This window comes from Mycteria americana, chromosome 5 (assembly GCF_035582795.1).
Source record: "Mycteria americana isolate JAX WOST 10 ecotype Jacksonville Zoo and Gardens chromosome 5, USCA_MyAme_1.0, whole genome shotgun sequence".
Taxonomy (NCBI): domain Eukaryota; kingdom Metazoa; phylum Chordata; class Aves; order Ciconiiformes; family Ciconiidae; genus Mycteria; species Mycteria americana.
The window spans coordinates 7,362,582-7,383,027 of record NC_134369.1 but is presented as its reverse complement, the minus strand read 5'-3'; the positions used below and the strand labels follow the sequence as shown (position 1 = coordinate 7,383,027).

General features: G+C 35.7%; 1 protein-coding gene across 3 annotated transcripts in view; it reads left to right on the top strand.

The window, feature by feature from the left end:
• Window positions 1-20,446, top strand: part of KIF18A (kinesin family member 18A) — a 46,400-nt gene that overhangs the window by 1,592 nt on the left and 24,362 nt on the right. For 2 of the 3 annotated variants that reach the window (XM_075502039.1, XM_075502040.1), the window contains exons 3-10: window positions 484-641; window positions 1,766-1,870; window positions 2,921-3,031; window positions 8,509-8,706; window positions 11,091-11,267; window positions 12,182-12,256; window positions 12,527-12,636; window positions 17,671-17,833. In XM_075502039.1, coding sequence (XP_075358154.1) covers window positions 484-641; window positions 1,766-1,870; window positions 2,921-3,031; window positions 8,509-8,706; window positions 11,091-11,267; window positions 12,182-12,256; window positions 12,527-12,636; window positions 17,671-17,833 — 1,097 coding nt within the window. Of the gene's footprint in view, window positions 1-483; window positions 642-1,765; window positions 1,871-2,920; window positions 3,032-5,453; window positions 5,746-8,508; window positions 8,707-11,090; window positions 11,268-12,181; window positions 12,257-12,526; window positions 12,637-17,670; window positions 17,834-20,446 lie in introns of those variants that run through there. The other variant, XM_075502041.1, reaches the window with a different exon arrangement.

Here is a 20,446-nt window from a genome sequence, read left to right as displayed (position 1 = left end):
GAGTTCGTGTTAGGGTTATAATAGAGTTCAGAATTTTATCTGAAATATTCATGCTTATGAGGGGATTCCTCTGGAAAGAGTTATTCAACCAGAACTTGTGTCACTGAGTGCATGGTAGCCTGCTTTATGAATTCTCTTTAAGAGCTTGGGTTTTTAATTGGCAAATGGAATATTGTGAGGAGATGAATTCCTACCTGCAATAAGTTGGCAGCTTAGGTTTATGAGAGTAAGCAAATAATATTTTCATGTAAATTGCCAGTGAATGAATTTTGAACTGAAAGTGCAAAAATAAATGTGGTTTTGAAATAGCTTTCTGATCGTAGCTGTAAAAGGTAAAGCCTAAGTAAGAAACTTGATCAGTTTATGAAAAGAGCTGTGCAGAATGACAGAGGCCTGTGAATGTCCATTTGACTTTTACGTTCCTGATTAGCTTACTGGTATAAAGTGAAGCTCTTTGCTTTGTTGTTTTTTGTGAAAATTCAGTGCTTGCATATGGTGCAACGGGAGCTGGCAAGACTCATACAATGTTAGGTTCCCCTGAAGATCCTGGAGTGATGTATTTAACCATGATGGCACTTTATAATTGCATGGATCAAATGAAAGAAGATAAAATATGCAATGTTGCTGTCTCTTATTTAGAGGTAAGCCAGTTCCCATATTTGGTATGTTGCTTTTAATAAGGCGTATTTTAATAAATAAAGACAAGCTGGGTTTGCCTTCCCCTGGCCCTTTCTGAGACTTTACAAAATATGTGTCCCTGATAAGAATGGAACTGAACTGTGCTCCACAAATTTGGTGTTATTCATAGGTACTTGTTACTATTTTACAGAAGGCTGCCCAAAAAGGACAATCTCTTCTAATATATTCACTAAACATTCTAATGATTTCTGTCTTGCTGATAAGTTACGTCCCTCTGAACATCTGTTGATGTGTACAAGAAAATATCTTTTCAGGGATGTATTTCAGGACTTCACAATAAAATCCTATCAGCACTGTGAAATCACACAACAAAATGATATCCAGTTCCTTTTTGATGATGTTTTTTGAAGTTTTCAGTTTATTTTATTTGTCTAAGATACAGTAAAACTACTTGGATTAGAGCTGCACTGCCAATGGTTAGCTCTTTACAGATATCCTTTTTGTTCTTTGTTGTCACCTTCTCCTCTCCTCTCTCCAACTTTTTTGCATCACGGTTCGGTTTTTACATGTAGCTGTCTTAGCACTGCTGTCAAGCAGTTGTAGTAAAATTGTTACCTTCTAGCCCCCTCAAAGTCTTAATGGAAGAGTAGTTCGTATTTGGCAGGGAGAAGGAGGAGGGAAAAGTTTGCTTTTCCATGTACTATTTCAAGTGCTTTCACAGACCAAGAAATAAGGTATTTAAGAATTTTAACAGAAGTACATTTGGATTAAGAAATCTCACTGAAGTACGGATTATGAAGTGTAATAGGGGGCAATAAATGTTTTGGATTCATGCTTGCTGCAAAAGTTTTTTGTAAAAAGAGTTAGATTTTTTTTTTTTTTAATAAAGAATAAAGATTATTTACTAGGAAAGTGACTCCCACTTCAATGGCTAAAAAAATTCATGCAAATTGAATTGAGTGAGTATCTCGAGGTCAGTATAGGAAAGCTGTTTGGCAAAAATTCTATAGAATTAATTTGTTACTTTGTCTTAAGTATTAAAAAAGAGTGTGATGGTTAGTTAAGTTTAATCCTGTCAAGTATGGTAGGATAGTTTTATTAAAAGATTTTAAATTCCCTTCCAAAGGTCTACAATGAACAGATCCGTGATCTGCTGGTAAATTCGGGACCTCTGGCTGTTCGTGAAGATACCCAGAAAGGGGTGGTAGTTCAAGGGCTAACATTACATCAGGTATGTAAATAGATACTGAAATTCAGGAAGCCTCACAATGTGTTTGAGAAATGGTGAAGTTCCCATTGATCTGTGAAAGTTGTGTGCAACTTGGTAATTTCTTAGTGGGCTTTTTTCTGGCAATAATCACCAGTACCTTAGTAACTTGTGAACCTAATTAATTATTCAAAAGCATGTTGTGGAAAAAAAACTGCTAGTATTCCTAGACACAAATGGATTAAAGCATCCAGTCCTTATTATCGAAAGTGTACCATTTGTTTGATGCTCATCTTCATGTTTTGGAAGATTTGGGTTTTGGCTAATACATCTTAGCATTTCTTAAATAAATTCGCTGCCTTCAGTGCCATCTTGGAGTGTTCTACACCTTTGCAAGTCTTGCATCTGCATCTCGGGGTTGGTTTTGTTTTTAAATAACCACGTTTGAAAAGTTTCACTTTAAATGACTTTTCCAGGCCAGCATAGCAATTCTTTGGCAAAGTCAGTGACAGAACTTAGTTTTCCAGTCTGAAAATCAACTCTTGTGGACCTATTTTCTTGCAGACTTTTAGTATGTGTTACCTAGCTTCCAGCTTTTGTGTATATGAGATAATGATTCAGCAGGTAACAGTGTCATTAATTTGGTTCACACTGTGAACACCATACTTGCCAAAGCTTGGGTCTTGTGGGGGAAGAAAATTAGTGTATCACTGTTTAATACATTAGTACAAGAAAAATCAAGTCGGTCATTCTTAAATAAGACTTTTTTGGACTATGGAGAACCTTTGGAGATTTGTTTAAATTCTTTACTAAAAAAATTGTCCAATTTAAATTTCTGCAGTTAAGTGCTTGCTTTTTGTGCTTTACTGCTTTTTAACTGAAAGTGTTTGTTTGAAGTGCCTCAATTCCAAGACAAGAAACTTCTCTTATTTCTAGGTAACTAAAATTTTAAGTTCCTTTATTTTTTTTATGAAGGTAAATGTTAATGTATTTTAGAATCAGTGTAAACTCTCCTATAGTTGATGAAAAAGGAAAAAAAAAAAAGTGCATTTATCTTGTGCTCTACCCTTAAAGCCTAAATCGGCAGAGGAAATCCTTCAAATGTTGGATTATGGAAATAAAAATAGAACACAGCATCCCACAGATGTAAATGCCTCCTCTTCCCGGTCCCATGCTGTCTTTCAGGTAAGACGATATAGCAGATATACAGTGGTCATTACTGTGAAGTTGTTTAAATTTGAATACAATGGAAGCTTGCTTTTTTTAAAACTGTGTTGAACCTTAGTTTGGGTGAGAGGAGATTAAAGTTTTCCAGTTTACTGTTCTTGTTGACTTCTCATTCCTTGTAAGTATATAAAAGTTCATAGTGATTATATTTGAAAAAATTAATTCAATGAAAAGCTCTCTAGTTCTGATAGTTTGAACTAATACTCTGTAGAAGAAATATCTTTTCTGTAAAACTGTAATTTTGAGCTTTGAATATACTTCCATATTGTAATTTTATAAACTGAAAGTTGTTGGTTTGGGTTTTTTTTTTAATGCTTTCTGGTTTCATTATGTTGCTCCGCATTTTTCTAGGAAAAATATTTTACAGAATGCAGTTATACATCTGACTATAAACTGAGATTCTCAAGTAGTACTTTCTCATCCTGCTTATTTTGGTTAATGTTGATTTTTTACACTAAAGTGATTTCTTAATATTCTGGTTTTAGAATATTAAGTTTTAGAACCAACATTTAGAACAACTAAAGCAGTATATGTTCTCTGAAAATATCTCCATACACATACTTGCATCATCAAAATGAAATGCTGATTTTTAGTTTCCATGGATGAGAGTTTTGCACGTGTTGTACAAATCTGCTAGAACTTAAGACTTCTCCGAAGATGATTTCTGTTTGGTAGCCACCGCCTTAACCTTCTGACTCCTCTTGAACACAACCTGTGATATTTAAAAAAAAAAAAAATTTAAAATGGGTCTTGTTAGCTAAAACTTCATTTTCTGTTTGCTAGTGCATACTGCAAAGCACATTATCTTGTATTATTTGTATGTTGCTGTTCTAGGTTGCAAAATATTAAACCAAATTTGAATTCTGGTCCTTGCATTACAGCTAAACTATTTAACTGTTAGGCAGTTCTTAACTGTATCTGCAGACTTAGGCAATGCTTAATAACTGTAGCCAAAAGTTTGTATTTTGACATAGATGATGGCAATGCAAGTAGCTGTAAAGTTAGCTCTCCAGAGCTCTACTGTCACTACGAATGAGAAAAGAGGTAAATAACAGACAGTAAATGTGTTAAATACTTCTAAAATACATAACGGAGCAAAAGTCTTTCCCACTCTAAAAGCTTCTCTGTTTTCTTATATACCTTAGACTTCTGTTTGAAATTGCCCTTCCAGGTTTTAATTTCCCCTGAGGTCTTGCCCATGGTTGTACATTTAAGGCAAAGACTTCTTACGAGGTTGTTCAGTTTGAGAGCTGCACTGTCGCGTATGCATGCTGCCTTTAATAAGGCACAAAGTGCAGTGCCACAGACTGAGATCAGAGAGCTAACTGCTGATTTCTGTTTCTTTACTTGCTGGGCTGGAGTGTCTTACCTCCCTCACCTTTACTCAACAGGAAAAAGCTCTGAATTGGCTTATCTGGCAGGCTTTGCATTCTTCTCAGTTCATTTCTAAAAGTGGCAAGCAATCAAGTAAATTAGGTAAATGTTGTAGACCCCTAGTATCTTCAACAAGACGACAAACAATACTGTGAACAGGGATGCTGGAGAGTTTGTCTTCTCCAGCCTACGTTCTATATTTATTCTGGCAAATTGATCTCACTGTAGATAAGGCTACTTGTTAGCAGAAGTTGCATATTCACCAAATAAACTATGCTGACAAAATTAGTATACCTGTATCTTACCACAATTTTGTTTGAATGTATGACAAAAAATGGATCAGTATACGTAATCAGATTTACACTTTTTTTTAATTCATCTTTTCAAAGTATTTCCAGCTTACAGACAGCAAAAGTGAACCAAATATGAATGCTTGCAGGTGAGAGGATTGTTTACTTTCTGGCAATATAAGTAAAACCATAATGAAAACAAAGATTCTCTCATATCTAAATATTGTAGGAACAGCAAATATATAACTTCTGTGTGTGTATATATATATAAAATATATATATTTAGGATGCAGCTTGTTTGCAATGCACTGAATGAAAACTGTCATGCTCAGTAGTTTTATAAGTGCCTTTCATATTATGTTATAAAATGAACAAGCTTTGTTTTTTAATTTTTGTGGTGTGCATATTATATACACACTGTAAACTGGTGTGATGCATGAGAAAGTACAAATCACAATCCTTTGAATGTTTACAAAATATTGTTACAGTAAGCATCTGACTTTAAAAAGCAAAATGTATATGCTTTTGCAGCTCATGTATATTAAGCCCTGAATGATTTTTCTCAGAGATCGTTATTGTCGATAATAGAATTCTTAAGACTGCTCAAACTAGTGTGAACATTTTTGTCTTTGAGCTTGAGGTAACTGACAAAGTCATTTCTGGACTAATCTCTGTGTTCTTTGTTTTTCTGTGCCTAATAGCAGTGGTGGCCAGCAAAGTAGCTTTGCTTCTGTAAAATGCGCTGGCTCTTAGCCAGTCTCCATATGCAGCTGCAGTCAGTTAAATGGCATGCTTGATTGAACTTGATATTCATGGACAAATGTCTGGATGTTAGAACCTTTTCATGAAGGAAAAGACCTTTCAGTGCAAAGATTAGGCATTGCCATGCCATGGCCCAAAGCACGTTCTGCTGTGTACTCAGCCTTTAGTCCCAGTGCACAGTTCATTCACAAAAACTGTCAGACTGATTCCATTCAAGGATACTGTAGTTACCAAAAACTTTCTCTGGTGTGTGTTCTTTGCAATATTCCTAATCCAGTTAACTCTTGTGATGAGATAATCCTGAATGTTTGTTGCATTTGTCTTTTGAGATGGTCTAGCTGTCAATCAAGATATTTAATTGCTTTTGCTTAAGTTTTATTTTCTGTTAAGTGCACAAATTTTTGGTAAAAGTCATGATTTGTTTTGTTAGACAATTGAATCTTGAATGTGTGATTTATATAAATATCTACTAATATCATGTGTTCTCAAAGAGGAACTAGTGCAATCTTTGAATAATAGTACTTTTAAGAGTGAATGGCTTTTAAGCCTTTTTCACAGAAGTGACTTTGGGAGAAGGGAGGATTATGTCACTTATAGGAATGTGTGTGTAAATAAATGCTTAATATAAATACTGCATCTGCACGTGGCACTTGAAAGGAATATTACTGTTGCTAACTAGATTGGTCCAATGAATGCAACTGGAAGTTTAACAGAGTTTGTTTAATGTGTACTGGTTTAAGCTAAGCAAGTTCACAACCATACACTTTTTTAAAGTAGGTTCTTAAATGCTGCACCTACTTGAGGCACTTATTAGCAGTGTTGGCATCTGTAAGAAATAATTACAAACTAGTCAATTAGTACTACAAGTAATCGCTTATGTCAGTTTCTCATCTATTGCTACAAATCTGTGACATTCTGCAAAAATTACTTACCTGCTTATCCTTTATTGCCTCTTTGGTTCCACAGATATAAATGATGAGAAATCCCTACTTCTGTCTTGATTCCTCTTCATTTTTAAGTTTTCTGTTATTTTAAGAGTTGCTTTTGTTTGTAGCAATTGAATATCTTTTATGCTGGCTTTTGTTTTTGTTGTTAACTTTATTGGAGCAGGACATTTTCTGGAACTGACTCAGAAAGTAGTAAAAGTCTTGGCCCAGGATGTTCTGAGCTGATTTTAGAGATGCAAGTTTTACCTTACTGTACCATCTGTCTTAGGTTTGAAATCTCTATCTAGGTCAGGCAATTACTGCATCTGAAAGTAAAATCCCAATTGCCACACTGTTCTGTAAGAAAGTGTTCTGCTGACGGACAAAGAAATAGAAAAGATTCTGCTTTGGGGCATTTCCTGTATCTTTTGAATTTTTATAAAACCTTCAGTCATACAACATAGTTTGGCTGTCAGTCCACCTTTCCCTACTTCGCTAATGATAGTTACTGGGTTCTGGTAAAGTGCTACCAGCCTGAGATAGCTACTTTACCAAGGTAAGTACAGGGAAGTGGCTTTTTTCTTCTTTTTTTTTTTTTAATGTTGTAATAGAAACAGTTCAACAGAACTTACTTGTATTGTTTGATATGGAAACATGTCTATTTGCTATAGACATACCTTTTGTGGCAAGTCATAAGAATTTTATTCACTCCCAATACTTGTTCGTTTATTTTTCTGTTACAAATTGCTGTGAGGACTTCATTTCTCATGCATAAAGGTTAAAGCTACAGAACTGGTGAGATACTGTCTTTGTTAGTCAATCACCTTATATGTATGGCAATTCTTTCCCAATTCACTGTCTAAAAGTGCGTTCATGAAAGTGTCGGTAACCATTAGCCTTACAAATGGCAAGGCACTCAATACAAAAGAAGGGGAAATTTATAGAGAATCCTGAAAAAGTAAAAGCCATCCAAGGACAACTGTAATTATTCTTATTGACTGTATAATCATGCTCTGCCTACTTCCTCATAAACCTGAGTAAAGAATACCTTCAATAGCAGCAGGAAGCAAAAGCATTTAGTTCCTTGTGTATCTCCTGTACCATGAAAATTTCAGAAGAGAAGGGATGAGGGGGAACAAGTAGCCTCAGGGGTCACAGCTTTCCAAAAGACCCTGGAGTAGTATGTGTTTTCACAGCAGTAAATAAGTATTGTTCTCCTATTAATGGTAGTTACAGTTAAGTCTAAATCACTGGAAGTCCAGCCTTTTTCCTGGTTTATCTCTATACATGTGTCTTTATGGCCTACTGCTAAAGGTGCCTTTAAAAAATGAACACCTTTTTCCATTTAAAGTGCGATAGTGTGGTATACATCTTGAGTGTGGAAGAATCAAGAGTGATTTTAGCTATAAAATTAGTTTGAATCTCACCAATATTTGCCAGTATGGTAAGCCCCAGGCCAGTTGCTTGCTTAATCTTCTACAGCAGGGTGGGGGAGAGAATCAAAAGGGCAAAAGTGAGAGGGAAATACCTTGTGGTTCACTTAATAACTGAAGGGGGTGGTGGGGAAGCAATCACTTGCTACCGGCAGACTGATATCCAGCCAGTCCTCAAGCAGTGGCTACTTTGGAGAAACTTTTGGTCAGTTAAGGTCAGCTGTCCCCTGGCAACTTCTTGCCCACCGCCTTGATGCTGTACAACTGTTGTTCAGCAAAAGCTGAACACTGGTGTGTTATAAGCACTGTTTGGGTTACAAATCTGAAAGCACAATACGGGCTGCTATGCAGAAAATTAACTTCATCTTAGCCAAACCCAGTGCAACCACACTCTGCTGCTTTTTCCCTAGTAATACCTGAAGCAGGGGAGTTTAAGAGGTAAGTGTCGGAAATGGATTAAGTATTTTCCGTTAGGCCAAACTGCCTGTTGGTGTTAGATATGTACTGAAAGGTTTAACTTGGATTCCAAGAAGGATTCTAGTAAGGATTTCTGAAAACAGTTGTTACACTGTAAAATTAACTTGCTGCTTAAAGTAACAACAGACTGGTTAGTGGTTACTTTTAATTCTTTTCTTTTTTTTTTATTGTAGATTTACCTAAGGCAGCAAGATAAAACAGCTAGTATTAATCAAAATGTTCGCATCGCCAAAATGTCTCTCATTGACCTGGCAGGATCTGAACGTGCCAGTGCGACAAATGCCAAGGGGGCTCGTTTTAGAGAAGGAACAAATATTAACCGCTCCCTGCTAGCTCTTGGAAATGTCATTAATGCTTTGGCAAATCCAAAGGTATGTGCTGCTTTCCTATGCAATCTTCACCTCCTAGTGTTGTTAAAACATTTTTTCAAATGGTAAGTATTAAACATGGCACTATCTCTTTGTCATATCTGGTTTGACTCTTACTGTATCTTTGAAATTTATTCCTGGGATATCCTAACGGAACATATTAAAAAAACATATACTTAAGGTACACGTAGAGTCATTCTAATTTTAAAAAAAAGTCTCTGTAAACTTTGGGGAGAGCAAAAAACAAGTTTGCCTTAGCTTTTCAGTTGCTGAATCATCTGATGCACTTCACTTTTGCCACATTAGCACCAGTGCTGAAATTAACTTCTACTTGAAAGAGAAACAACTTTTTTTTTTAAAGTATCCTTATGTATTTCACTTCTGCTGATACTGATGTTGGAACCAGCATCCCTTTGACTGCCTTAAGTCAAAGACTTATTTAAATGAACTACAGGGAGTTTTTTGTCTGTATAAGAATATTGGAGGAAAACATCTTAGTTTTTGTTGCTTACACTTAGAATAGAAATGCTAAGGCTTTAAACGGTTTTAGCTGCTTTTGGTTTTGCCTTATTATAGGCTAGTCATAGAGGTGAATAAGTTTTGTGTCTGTCCTACAATCAGGAAGCCTAGGATTCATATAGCTTTAATTAGAAAGGTTCTTGCCCTCCAGTTGTATGTACGCTACTCCTGGTCTTACAATGCTCTTGCATATTAACAAAAACCTTTTTTTTCAGTGTTAATTTTTTTTTTGTGGTTCAGTCATTTAATAAAACAGATGCTTTTTAATTTCCTGCAACAACTACAACTAAAATTATAATACCAGAGCTCATGTACAGCATGGAAAACAATGTTCTTCCTATGATATTCCTTGTAAACTCTTCTTGCTGCCTGCAGAGTGAGAAAGGGCATTCTGGCTGTGGATGATAGGGGGAGTCGATATCCTACCACAGGTTCTGTCTGTAGTGCTGTAGATAGCTACTTCAGTATCTTGTTATATGGCCTAGCAAAATTCCCGTTTGCCAATCTGTTTAAAGAATATTTAATATCTTTTAAGGTAACTCCAGAGTGTATATATTCACTTCTGAAATATAAGTCTGCTAAAGCCTGAAGCCCAGGAAGGCTGTCATTGAGTAATGGGATTACATTGTTGATGCTTCTCACATCATCATTTTCCTTTAAGGTTTTCATATGGGTTTCCACCATCATCTCTGTGATAGCTGAATGAAAGACAGTCCTGATGGGAAAGAGTTCTCAAAAATAGTGTGCAGCTACCTAAAGATAGTGTCAAAGATGAATGTACCTGCTTTTCTTACCCACCTTTTTCAAAATCAAGCATATGTAGAGAAGCTTGCATGAGTAATAACTAGACTGACAAGGACAAAGATTTTTCCAGAGGTTTATGCCCTTTAATCTTAGGGGAGGAGGCTTTTATAGGAGAAAACAACACCTATCCAAAGTTGTCCTTTTGTGCTCTTACACACACCCGAGACCCCCCACCCCCTGACTCCCTGCTCACAGTAGTGAATTAGTCTCCTGATCTGGCTCACCAGCTCAAGGGGAAGGAGTGGGGACGGTTGTGTGGGGGAATGATAAAACCTCCTGAACTTTTGCCAAAGGCAAGTCTATTGCCTTCGGCTACACCCTTTTTGTCCTTCTGGGCAGCTAGGGATCTCCCCCTTCAAATATAGCAGGGGAAAATGATCAGAGAGCTCTTAATTCCCTTCCTGGTGCCACACAATCTTATCACCATCTTGTTAGAGTGGGAGGCAGAATTTAGAATATGTACCACTGACATAAGTAAGATTCTTCATGTTGACTTATTTGGTGTGGGACTGGGGTTCTAGTGGCCTAACTTCGTACTGTGAGATGAAGATTCTGTAGATGTGATTGAAAAAAAGCTTCACAAAGCAGACTTTGGGTTGCCTGGAAAGGTTGTGAAGTCTCCATCCTTGGAGATATTGAAAACCCAACTGAGCATAGTCCTTGGCAGCTTGCTCTAGCTGACCCTGCTTTGAGCAGAGGGACTGGACTAGATGGATCTTGATGTCCTTCCCAACCTCGATTACTCTGTGAACGGAAAGTAGTTTAATGTAGTTTACCTTTTCTGTTAGTTGCCCACATCACAAAAATAGTTGTTGCGTATCCAGACATCAGAAAGTAACCTGGTTAATACATGTGTGTATATAGGTATTAAACAGTTCCAAGAGATTTAAAACTGTTTGAGATGTATATGTAATTTTGAGGAAAATTACTTATGTCAAAGAAAAGTTCTGAGACTGTTTGTTGTGTTTTGTGGCATTGTTGAAATTCTAAGCAGGCTTTTAAGCAGCTGAATATTTAAAGTACAGTAGACTAATCCATAAACATGCATATAACTCTCTCTCTAGAGCAAGAAACAGCACATTCCTTATCGAAACAGCAAGCTTACTCGTTTATTGAAAGATTCTCTTGGAGGAAATTGCCGAACAATAATGATAGCTGCTGTTAGTCCATCTTCTATGTTCTATGATGATACATATAATACTCTTAAGTATGCAAACCGAGCAAAGGATATCAAGTCTTCTGTGAGTATGTCGGTATTTATTGATCATTTGTCAAAGTATAATAGTATAGCATTAAGAGAAGGAGAGTTATTTCTTTTAAAAGACTATAATTTCCTTCATTTTTGTCTCAGTTTTGTTCAGTTACCTCTTTTTTCTTACAGTCAACTCTTCATCTGAGTGACAGATGTAGTAGACACAGAGACAGTACAGCTGACTAGTTCTGGCCTAAAAGCAACATAGCTTCATTAATGGGATTATGCTGCCAGTTTGAAAGAGTTTTTTTGTGAGCCTCAAATTTTGAAATAATCTTCAGCTGGTAGAATTCACAGCCAGTTTCAGTATCTTACTATTACATTCTCAGAGAACTGTAAAGCATATTAAAGAAATGTCTGAGCAGTTGTACAATAGCCAGTCCAAGTTTGTTACAGGTAGAATTCAGCTGGATCCAAGAAGCTCAATGAGATTATATTGATAAATGAAAAGCTACTGGGGTGTCCTGTCTTCTGCTCTCTATTATCCACGTTGTTATGATTTTTTTCATAATCCTTTGTATTGCAGCTCCTAATTTATTTTATGTAATATGGGGTTGACTATAGTTTGGATTTGTTCTATACTTAAAGATAGTTTTTATAATAAAATGCACAAGATATACATTAAATAGTAAAACTAATCTGAATAAATGCAAAATGTGCTTGCATATGTAAACATAATCATTTTTTTATTGTTCTGTTGAGGGAAATGACATGGCCATGAGTACGCAACAGATTATGGCAAAAGCTGAGAGTCTCATTTTTGTTGTGCGAGTCAGGATTGTATTCATCCCTTTCCTCATAATACAGTGCAAGTGTAATTATCTAGTACTTACACTGTATTCGTTATGCAGGAAAACATGAAGGAGCCTTCTTAAATTCAAACTTGTTTCTTTTCTTTAACAGTTGAAGAGCAATGTTGTTAGTTTGGACAGTCACATAAGCCAGTATGTTAAAATTTGCAATGAACAAAAGAAAGAGGTATGTCAAAATCTGTCGTTAAAAGTTTGAAAGATTGTTATAACTTTGAATTGAAAAAAATGTTCATGGGATTGAACCTATAAGGCAATATTGTCCTAATTATTGTCCTCTCCCATATAGTCTTTTGAAGTAAGAAAGATGTTTTGTATTCTAAGAAGAATATCACCTACTGCCATTTGTAAAGTTTTTCAAGACGTAAGCACAGAATGATAGGTTTAAAAAAACCCCAAAAAACTATATTCCAACTAAAAGGTACCTGTTTTGTTTTAGATCCTAATGTTGAAGGAGAAACTAAGAGAATATGAAGAAAAGCAAGCAAGCATCCCTGAAAATTGTAATGCAGCAGTACTTTCAAACAACCAGCAAGTGGAAATACAAAGGTAAATTAATCACATTACGATTCTTGCTTCAGAACTGGAGTTTGCATAACTTGTCAAAGCATTTGTAAAACAAACTTACTCTTTTCAATATTGACTTCCTCATTTTTAACATTGCTTTACTTAGACTAGGTGTGGCTTTGTATAACTTATGACTTCTTTTTTCAGAACAAGTTGGTGGTGGATTTAAAACAAAACAAATATCGTGTACTTGAGGAAGTATCCTGATATTAACCTTCTAGGCAAATTATGCAGTAAAACATTGCAAGATAACCATGTACTCTGATCCTCAAGAAGCTGACATAACTCACTGACATCACAATTCAGATCAGTGGTGAAGGTCTTGCATCTATAGGTACTTTCTTATGAAGTATTTACTAAATTGACAGAAGTGCAGCAATGCCAGTATTCTGTGGATTATATTTATTCACATCAAATTTTCATTAGAACTGCTGATATCACAAGTATTTATGATAGGGAATTGAATCTTACTAAAAATTATGAGCTTCATCAGTGCCCATGTGGTTTTTAAAATGCTTACGTGCTGGGTTTTTTAAAGTTTATCAATATTGTAATGAAGATATTTCATGGGAAAGTTGGGTATTTTTGTCCCAAGGCTACCAATGTATTAATATGCAGATGAAATTCTTCCATTAATAACACAAAAGATTTTAGGACAAGTGTTCTAGGAAGCTCCAGAGCTCTGTAGGGCTAAGAAGTTCTTTTCTACTACCAAAAGCTAAAGACTTTGGAGAAAAATAACAACCATCTTTAATCTAGGTTGTTTGTAAGTATAAACAATAAGTACCATATTGTAACATAGGTTTTCAGGAAAACTAAAAACAAATGTAAATTTTATAAATTTCTATTTATATTCTATTCTGAGCCAATATTTAGCAAAACTGCTATTAATTGGTTTTTAAGTCACTTTGACTTTTCAGATCTGATTTCTATTGTTACTCTTGTGTTATTGGAAGGATGCCCATGTGAAAGCACTATCTTTCAAAAAACTGAGTGCACATGTGTGTATACACATATATGTATACATACATATGTACATGCACATATGCAGTGACTGATCAAAATGAAATGGTGCTGTGAAAGGTGTGGTGGCAAAAATAGTCGGTGCAAATCTGTATTTGTGGGAGGTACAGGGCTGAGACAGGGTCATTCACTAAGGTGTTATCAGGAAGAACACTGAAAAATCAGTGAAAGTCCAGTGATGAAAAATAACTGCCAGCCAGACAATGAACTAAAAATTCATCAAATAAAAATACAGAGTGTAAAAAAAAAAAAAAACAAAAAACAAAACAAACAAACAAAACAACTAAATAGCCAAACAACTGGTCTGTATGTGGACTGAACAATAACCTAACGATAGAAATAGAAGAATAAATGTAACTAAATAGGGTGGTGTTATATTGTGTGTTATGTAATAAAGAAATACAATACAGTTAAGAAAGGGGGGAAAAGTTGAACGTAATAGCAACAAAAGCTTCCTGATAGATCTGTCTAGGAAACAGTCTTACTTGCAGGATGATAGAAGTCCATCTCACAGGAGTTTTAAAACTAGGCAGAGTCCTTTAATAACAGGGAAAAAAAATAGTTTTTCTGGAAGGAAGCTTATCTTCATAAACCAAAAAAATGTGAAAATGACTTCCAATTAAGAGAAAGTTACTATAGTTTTAAAGTTACGTTATCAGTAAACTGGTCGAGATCTAGACTTTTAAAATCAAGGTGATATGTTTGGGGGAGAGGGACAGTAGAATATTTAGAATGCTCTTTTTAATAACTCTAGGAACATGTTACCAAATACAAATTGACTGTTTCTTGCATTATACAGAAATTCCAAAACCTATACACTATGTTCTAATGGTGGTGTTTCTCCTTACAGTCCAGTTTAGTTGTTTTAGTAATCTGGGGAGGGGGGTGGAGGGTGGGAAATGACACACACCCGCAGCAGGAGGGGGCATATGAATGCTAGCTTTCAGCAAAGCTACTTAACAGGTCATTTTTGTGAGTAGATGGAATGTAGTTTGCATAAACGACAGCAGGTGCTGCTACTGCGGGCCGATACTACTTCACTAGTATCCTTCCTGCAAGGTTTAAGAAAGGCAAGATCTTGAAGCTCTTTTCACAAAGAGTTTAATTTATGTTTGTAGGTTCCTTATTTTCTATTGCTTATGTATTTCTTGTCTCTTCTTCTTGGTGATGTTCCTGTCTGTCTTTTCTGATGTGACAGTCTCTCATGAGAGCACACAAAAAGTAACAAATTAAGACATGATGTATGAATTTGTTGCAGAAGTCAATCTATTCCATGAGAAGGGTAGGTTTTGGTGTGAAAGTCTTTCTGGATCTGTCTCTGCACATCTCATCACATATTTCTGAGAATTATTTGCCTTGGTTTATTCAGTTAACTTTTTTTTTATTGGCCCTTTGAATGTGGTATTTTTTTTAACCTGGAAAACCTTCTGAGGCAAAATTAAAAACCCATTCAAAGCAAAATGCTCTCTAACTGAGGTTCATTTTACTGGCATTCCAGAGGTTTCAATAAACCTCTCATTCAGGTTATTTAAATTTAATTTTCAAAAGAAGTGTAGGTTTCTAAGTCATGTTGATAGTTCTGACAGTTTTCCTGCATATTTTTGCACTCTAAGTCTTTTTAAGGTTAATTTAATTTTGTGTGAGTTGCCCTTTATTTCATTCTATGTGTGTGGGAAGAATCAGTCAAGGGTAAGGTCTCTAAAATGCTGGACGTATTCTTTTCAAAATTCTGGACATAGTCTATGCCAAGATTTGTTGGTTTGGTTCTAATGTTCTAGAATATCTGTAGAGACACATATAAGCCTATCCCATTCCCTCTAGATATCAGCAATAAAGTGGATGTTGCATTCTCTTCTTCCTCATGAGGATCCTGTCAGGTTCATCCTACTGATGGTGTGGGTGATGAGTTGATTTCCTCCACATTCACTTACAGGTTTTGAAGGTATTCTGCTGTCTTCTCCCTCCTGTTTGGGACAAGGTAGAGAGCCTTATCCACAGTCTTGTGCTTCTGTCCAATTACCTATGGCTTTTACTTCACTGTTATCTGGAAGAGGTTCACTGATTACACTACTTGCTTCTTCAAACCCAAAGGTCATTCCTTCTCCCTCTGTTGTCTAAATCTTGGAGATGCATTGTCTGCCAACCCTTTGAGTCTTGAGCTTGTTGAGATAGATAGTGTCCACTGGCTTTGGAACTACCACTGACAGGTCCACGAGCCCTTTGAGACTAGGTAGTCCAGAGTTCATACTCTGGATGTGCCTACAGGATTACTTTGTCATTTTTCAGTGAAGAAGAGAGGGTAGAGATAACTCCATAAGAATAGAAGTGTGCTTACTGAAGGGTGAATCCAGCTCAAGGAAGGACCTTCGCAAAGGCTTCTATACTTGATGCTATATTGGGGACATTGACTATTATAAGTACACAAAGGGTTGATTTACCGGTAATAGTTCCTCACAGTGACTGTACGTAGAATCAGAATCTGCAGCCTCTCTTAAATTATGCCCAGGGTTTTACTGTGAGGGAAGTCGAGAGAGAGGATTTACATTCATTTCTTGTTGCCGTGTTTCCCAGGCAGCTGGGAGGAACCATGTTTCTATGGGTGCTATGGAGGAAGAAAATTCTCCAACCAGTTGTGTAGTAGATAGTGTAATAGTGCAGATTGTATAGATAGTAATGGCGTAGGGTAAGAACTCTGATAGTCTGCAGCTGACTATTTTATTCTTTAAAGAAATACTATTTCTAAATTCTGTGTGTTTTAGTACACACTTTTACCTGGATATGATAGTGTTCTCTGGACACTTTAGGTAAAACTGTTGCATTTTTAAAACTGTAGGGAAGAATTCTTTTGTTAATTCTGTTTGTTTTTAAAACGAGAGTAATAAAATACTAGAATAAAAGACTCTGAGTTATTTGGACTTCAGACTATGAAATGGAATTGCTGCTTCTGAAACACACTGGCAAGAAGTCAACTACATGGCAAGAATGTCTCTTCAACTTGCTCTTTAGATGAACTATGTGTCATTTTATAGTATTTTTATGGTAGTTAATTTTATGATCTTTTATACTGGACACTGTATAATGACCTAAAATGTTGCATGTCTTTAGAACATTTGTGTATTAAACTGTGCCTTTATTCTTATGTAAAGTTCTAACAACTCAATAGGATGTGTATAAGGTTGGTCATTATTGAGACATAGAGTATCTTTTTGGGCTATTCTGTACTGCATTTTCAGTATTCAGGAGTGAAGTGAAAAAGTACCACCACTGAAACTTATATTGCAACACGGTAATGCTTCCAGGCTTTCTCCTTATTCTTGTTATTCTGATTTGCATTGCAGACTAGGGATAAGCAGATTTTGAGGCCATTTAAACGTTGGTCTCCTTGGAATAACTCTTAAATACCTTCTATCACTAGTTTGTTTTTTTCCCCCTAGTAGCCTAGTATGTGTTAAAACATGAATCATGTTCTGATTCTTGTTGTCCATTAGTGATTAAAACTGTACAACAGAACTTCAGAGAAAGTGAGCAACTGAAGGCTCTTTTGTGGTTTTCCTTTTTTGAGAGATAGCTAGCAGGTTTCTTGAAGGAGACCTTGTGTGTCTATGGCAACAGTAGTCTGATCTGTTTAATAAATTGATATAAGAGGAAGAGAACATAGGTATTTAGTATCTTTTGGAGGTAGAGATAAGACTTATCTGAAGAAATTCCAGATGTCTTCTGAATCCCAGTGCCATCTTCATAAATACAATAAGGTTTATTTTTAATGACGCCTTCAAAATTTCACATCCCATTTCCAGTTCGAGTACATAAAATCTTTACTGTTGTAGTGACACTTTTAGTGCTTGTCTATAACAGGCTTTACTTTTTTCTTCTTAATTTTTTTATATTTATTTTATTAACTTGGAATTGAAAGTTCCCCTTGTAAAGGAGATGGTCATAAAAAAGTCTTCAGTAAGTAATCCGTTATTTATTCTTATCCTTTGGTTCTAATAGATACAAAGAAATCCTTAAAAATGTGTTTGCAAATCGTGAGGAAATCAGAAAAGAATACCTCAAGTTGGAAATGCGACTGAAAGAAAACACACTGAAGACATATTACCAGAAACAATGTCATGAACAAATTCAACTGATGTGCTCTGAAGAAAGAGTAGAAAAGGTGGGTTTTCTATAATGTAATACAAGGTATCATCTCTCTTCATTATGCTATACAAATGTATGAATTTTGCTTAAGTAATTATATAATTAGTTAATGCTTAAATATTTCATTAAAATGGGACACACTGATTATCACTCAGATAATATTTTCTGACATTAATACAGAAAATGTAGTAGTAATGCCAGGTATGCTATGTTTCTTCCACGCTGCATAGAAAACTGTTGATGTGCTTATTGCTGAAATTGGGAGATTCAGCTTATTGCTGAATTGGGAAAACTTTTCAACTTGTCCTTATGTAGGCTTGATTGTCATGGCTATTTAAGACCTGACTAGACTTAGGAGACTCATGACGCTCTTGTCCAAAACCAAAGCATGTTAATGTATGTATGGTACAATCATTGAAGCTGTTATCAAGCTAAGAAATCCATTTGTGTTTCATAAGGAAAAGCACGGACCTTGTGCTAAACCAGACAGATTCTTATCATTGATGTTCTTAGCTGTCACCAGGAAAGTTTTTGGATAGCTGCTTAAGGACAGTCACGTGAACTGAAATAATTATGTTCAGTTGCCTCTAATTTTAAGAGAAGAATTTGGGGGCTAAGAATGAACAGTTGCTGTTGTACAGCATTAAATGCTCGTGTCTTTTTAGAAGAATCAAAGTACAAATAAGTAAGCATGGTTAGATAGCATCTTAATTTTTCTGATAAAAGTCAGCTTAAAGAAATATATGTTTTATGTAGGTACGAAGTTGAGGGTGGGGCTGATTTTGCTTAGTCACAGTAACAATCTGTATTTGGCCGAAAATGATAGTTTACCATATGACTATTTTTTTCCCCAGTGATTCACATGAAATTTGGTCCTTAGATAAATGTCAAAGTGAAAATATATCACGCATTTTTGCTTGTCATTAATGAAGATATTTCAAGTGACTAATGTGTTCTAGAATTCTCTTTTGTGCCATAGAAACTCCAAAGTAAAATTCAAGTGCCATACTTTTCAATGCTGCTTACAATGGAGCATAGCTGTATCTCTATTCATAACAAGTTACACCTTCATACGCTCTATTTCATATGAATGGTTTTTATGAACTGATTTAACTTTTATTTTGAGTGTTAGCAGTGCTGCACTCAAGTGTTGGGTTTGCCATTAGTTAACTTATAGATGTGACTTACTAAGGGTCAAGAGTCACTGTCCTATAAGTACGGTGCCTTATTTATTAACAAGAGTAAGTCACTGTAATGGTAAAATTAAATGTCCTTCTGTGACTACTTTGGAACAAATGGGATTTTAATTTGGAATCCAGTCATTTGATTACCAAAGTGACTTCTCACGTTTCCCTTGTGCACTATAATGCTTCTGTTCTTCCTTGTATTTTTACAGATTTGCTTTTTTCCAGATGGCTCTGGGTTTTTGCTCTGTAAAATACACTGTTAGGTCACAGGGGTATTTCCGAAATATTAGGTTTTAAGGGAAAAGTTTTACTTAAAAGTATTTTCTCATTTTACACTTAATTGTCTGTGCTCAGTAACTAGATATAATAATGATTTTAGGTAAGTTAACATGAAGCAAATGATATCTTATCTATACTTGAACAACCCCAGTTTGAACACTTTAATTCAAAATGATAATTTCAGAAAGAAGGAAAAAACTTATACATAGGCGTAGGTTACCTTAATCTCTGTTCTTACAAATGCTTTCTTGTTGCAAAAATTTTGTCACAATTTGTCTTGTGAAATTCAGTCCATCCTGGACCAGTAATAAATCATTTCCATTTTCCACATAACTGCCCCTGTTTCCAGCTTTTTTTTAGAACTTGGATGCTGCCCATTTAAACGGCCTGTTTATGTCCTCCTGCCTAGTGCCTGTTCCTCCACTCGTTACCTGTATTTCTGCATCTGTGTTGTCTTCCTACTGCATGTTAGGTATCAGCTACAGCAGAGTCAGCCAGAAAACCTTTGTCCCAATAGAAGAACGTGTATAGAGCATTCCTCTTTGTATGGAAACATAAAAAGTTAATATATGCCCCCGTGTTATAGTTATTTTTAACTATCTTGCTGACTTTGAAGAAGTCTACTCAGTTTTGACCTATTTTATCTTGCAGGTTTCTGCATCAGTCATGGAATCTGTTTTACAATCTTTTTATTTTTAAAGATATGGCAAAAGACTGCTGGTACTTTGATAGGCTTTCAAAAAAGTATATTAGATTTAAAATCACTTCTCCATTTCTGATTGCCACTTTAACATTATTTTTACTGTCTGGAAAAGGAGCATATTCCTGGAAAGCAGTCAGTCTATTTTGGTTTCAGTTTTTCTGCTTACTGCAGTTGCCCATGCTGGATCCAAAAACACTTGATGAATATGTCCCAGTTGTTCAGCCTGGGAGGGACGATTTCTTCTATATCTCTTGTGATTTTTTTTTTTTTTTCAATTACTTGGTTGCTACTCTGTTTTGTATCTTGACTAGGACTACATGTGTTCCAGAGGTTGTGTACGGCTAGCATGCATAACCATATTTTTTTTCTGTTGTAGCACATTGATGTAACATGTCCTTTCTTCCTGGGAACCTATGGGATGGGTGCATCAAATGGTGGGATATTGTCAGTACCACCTTCA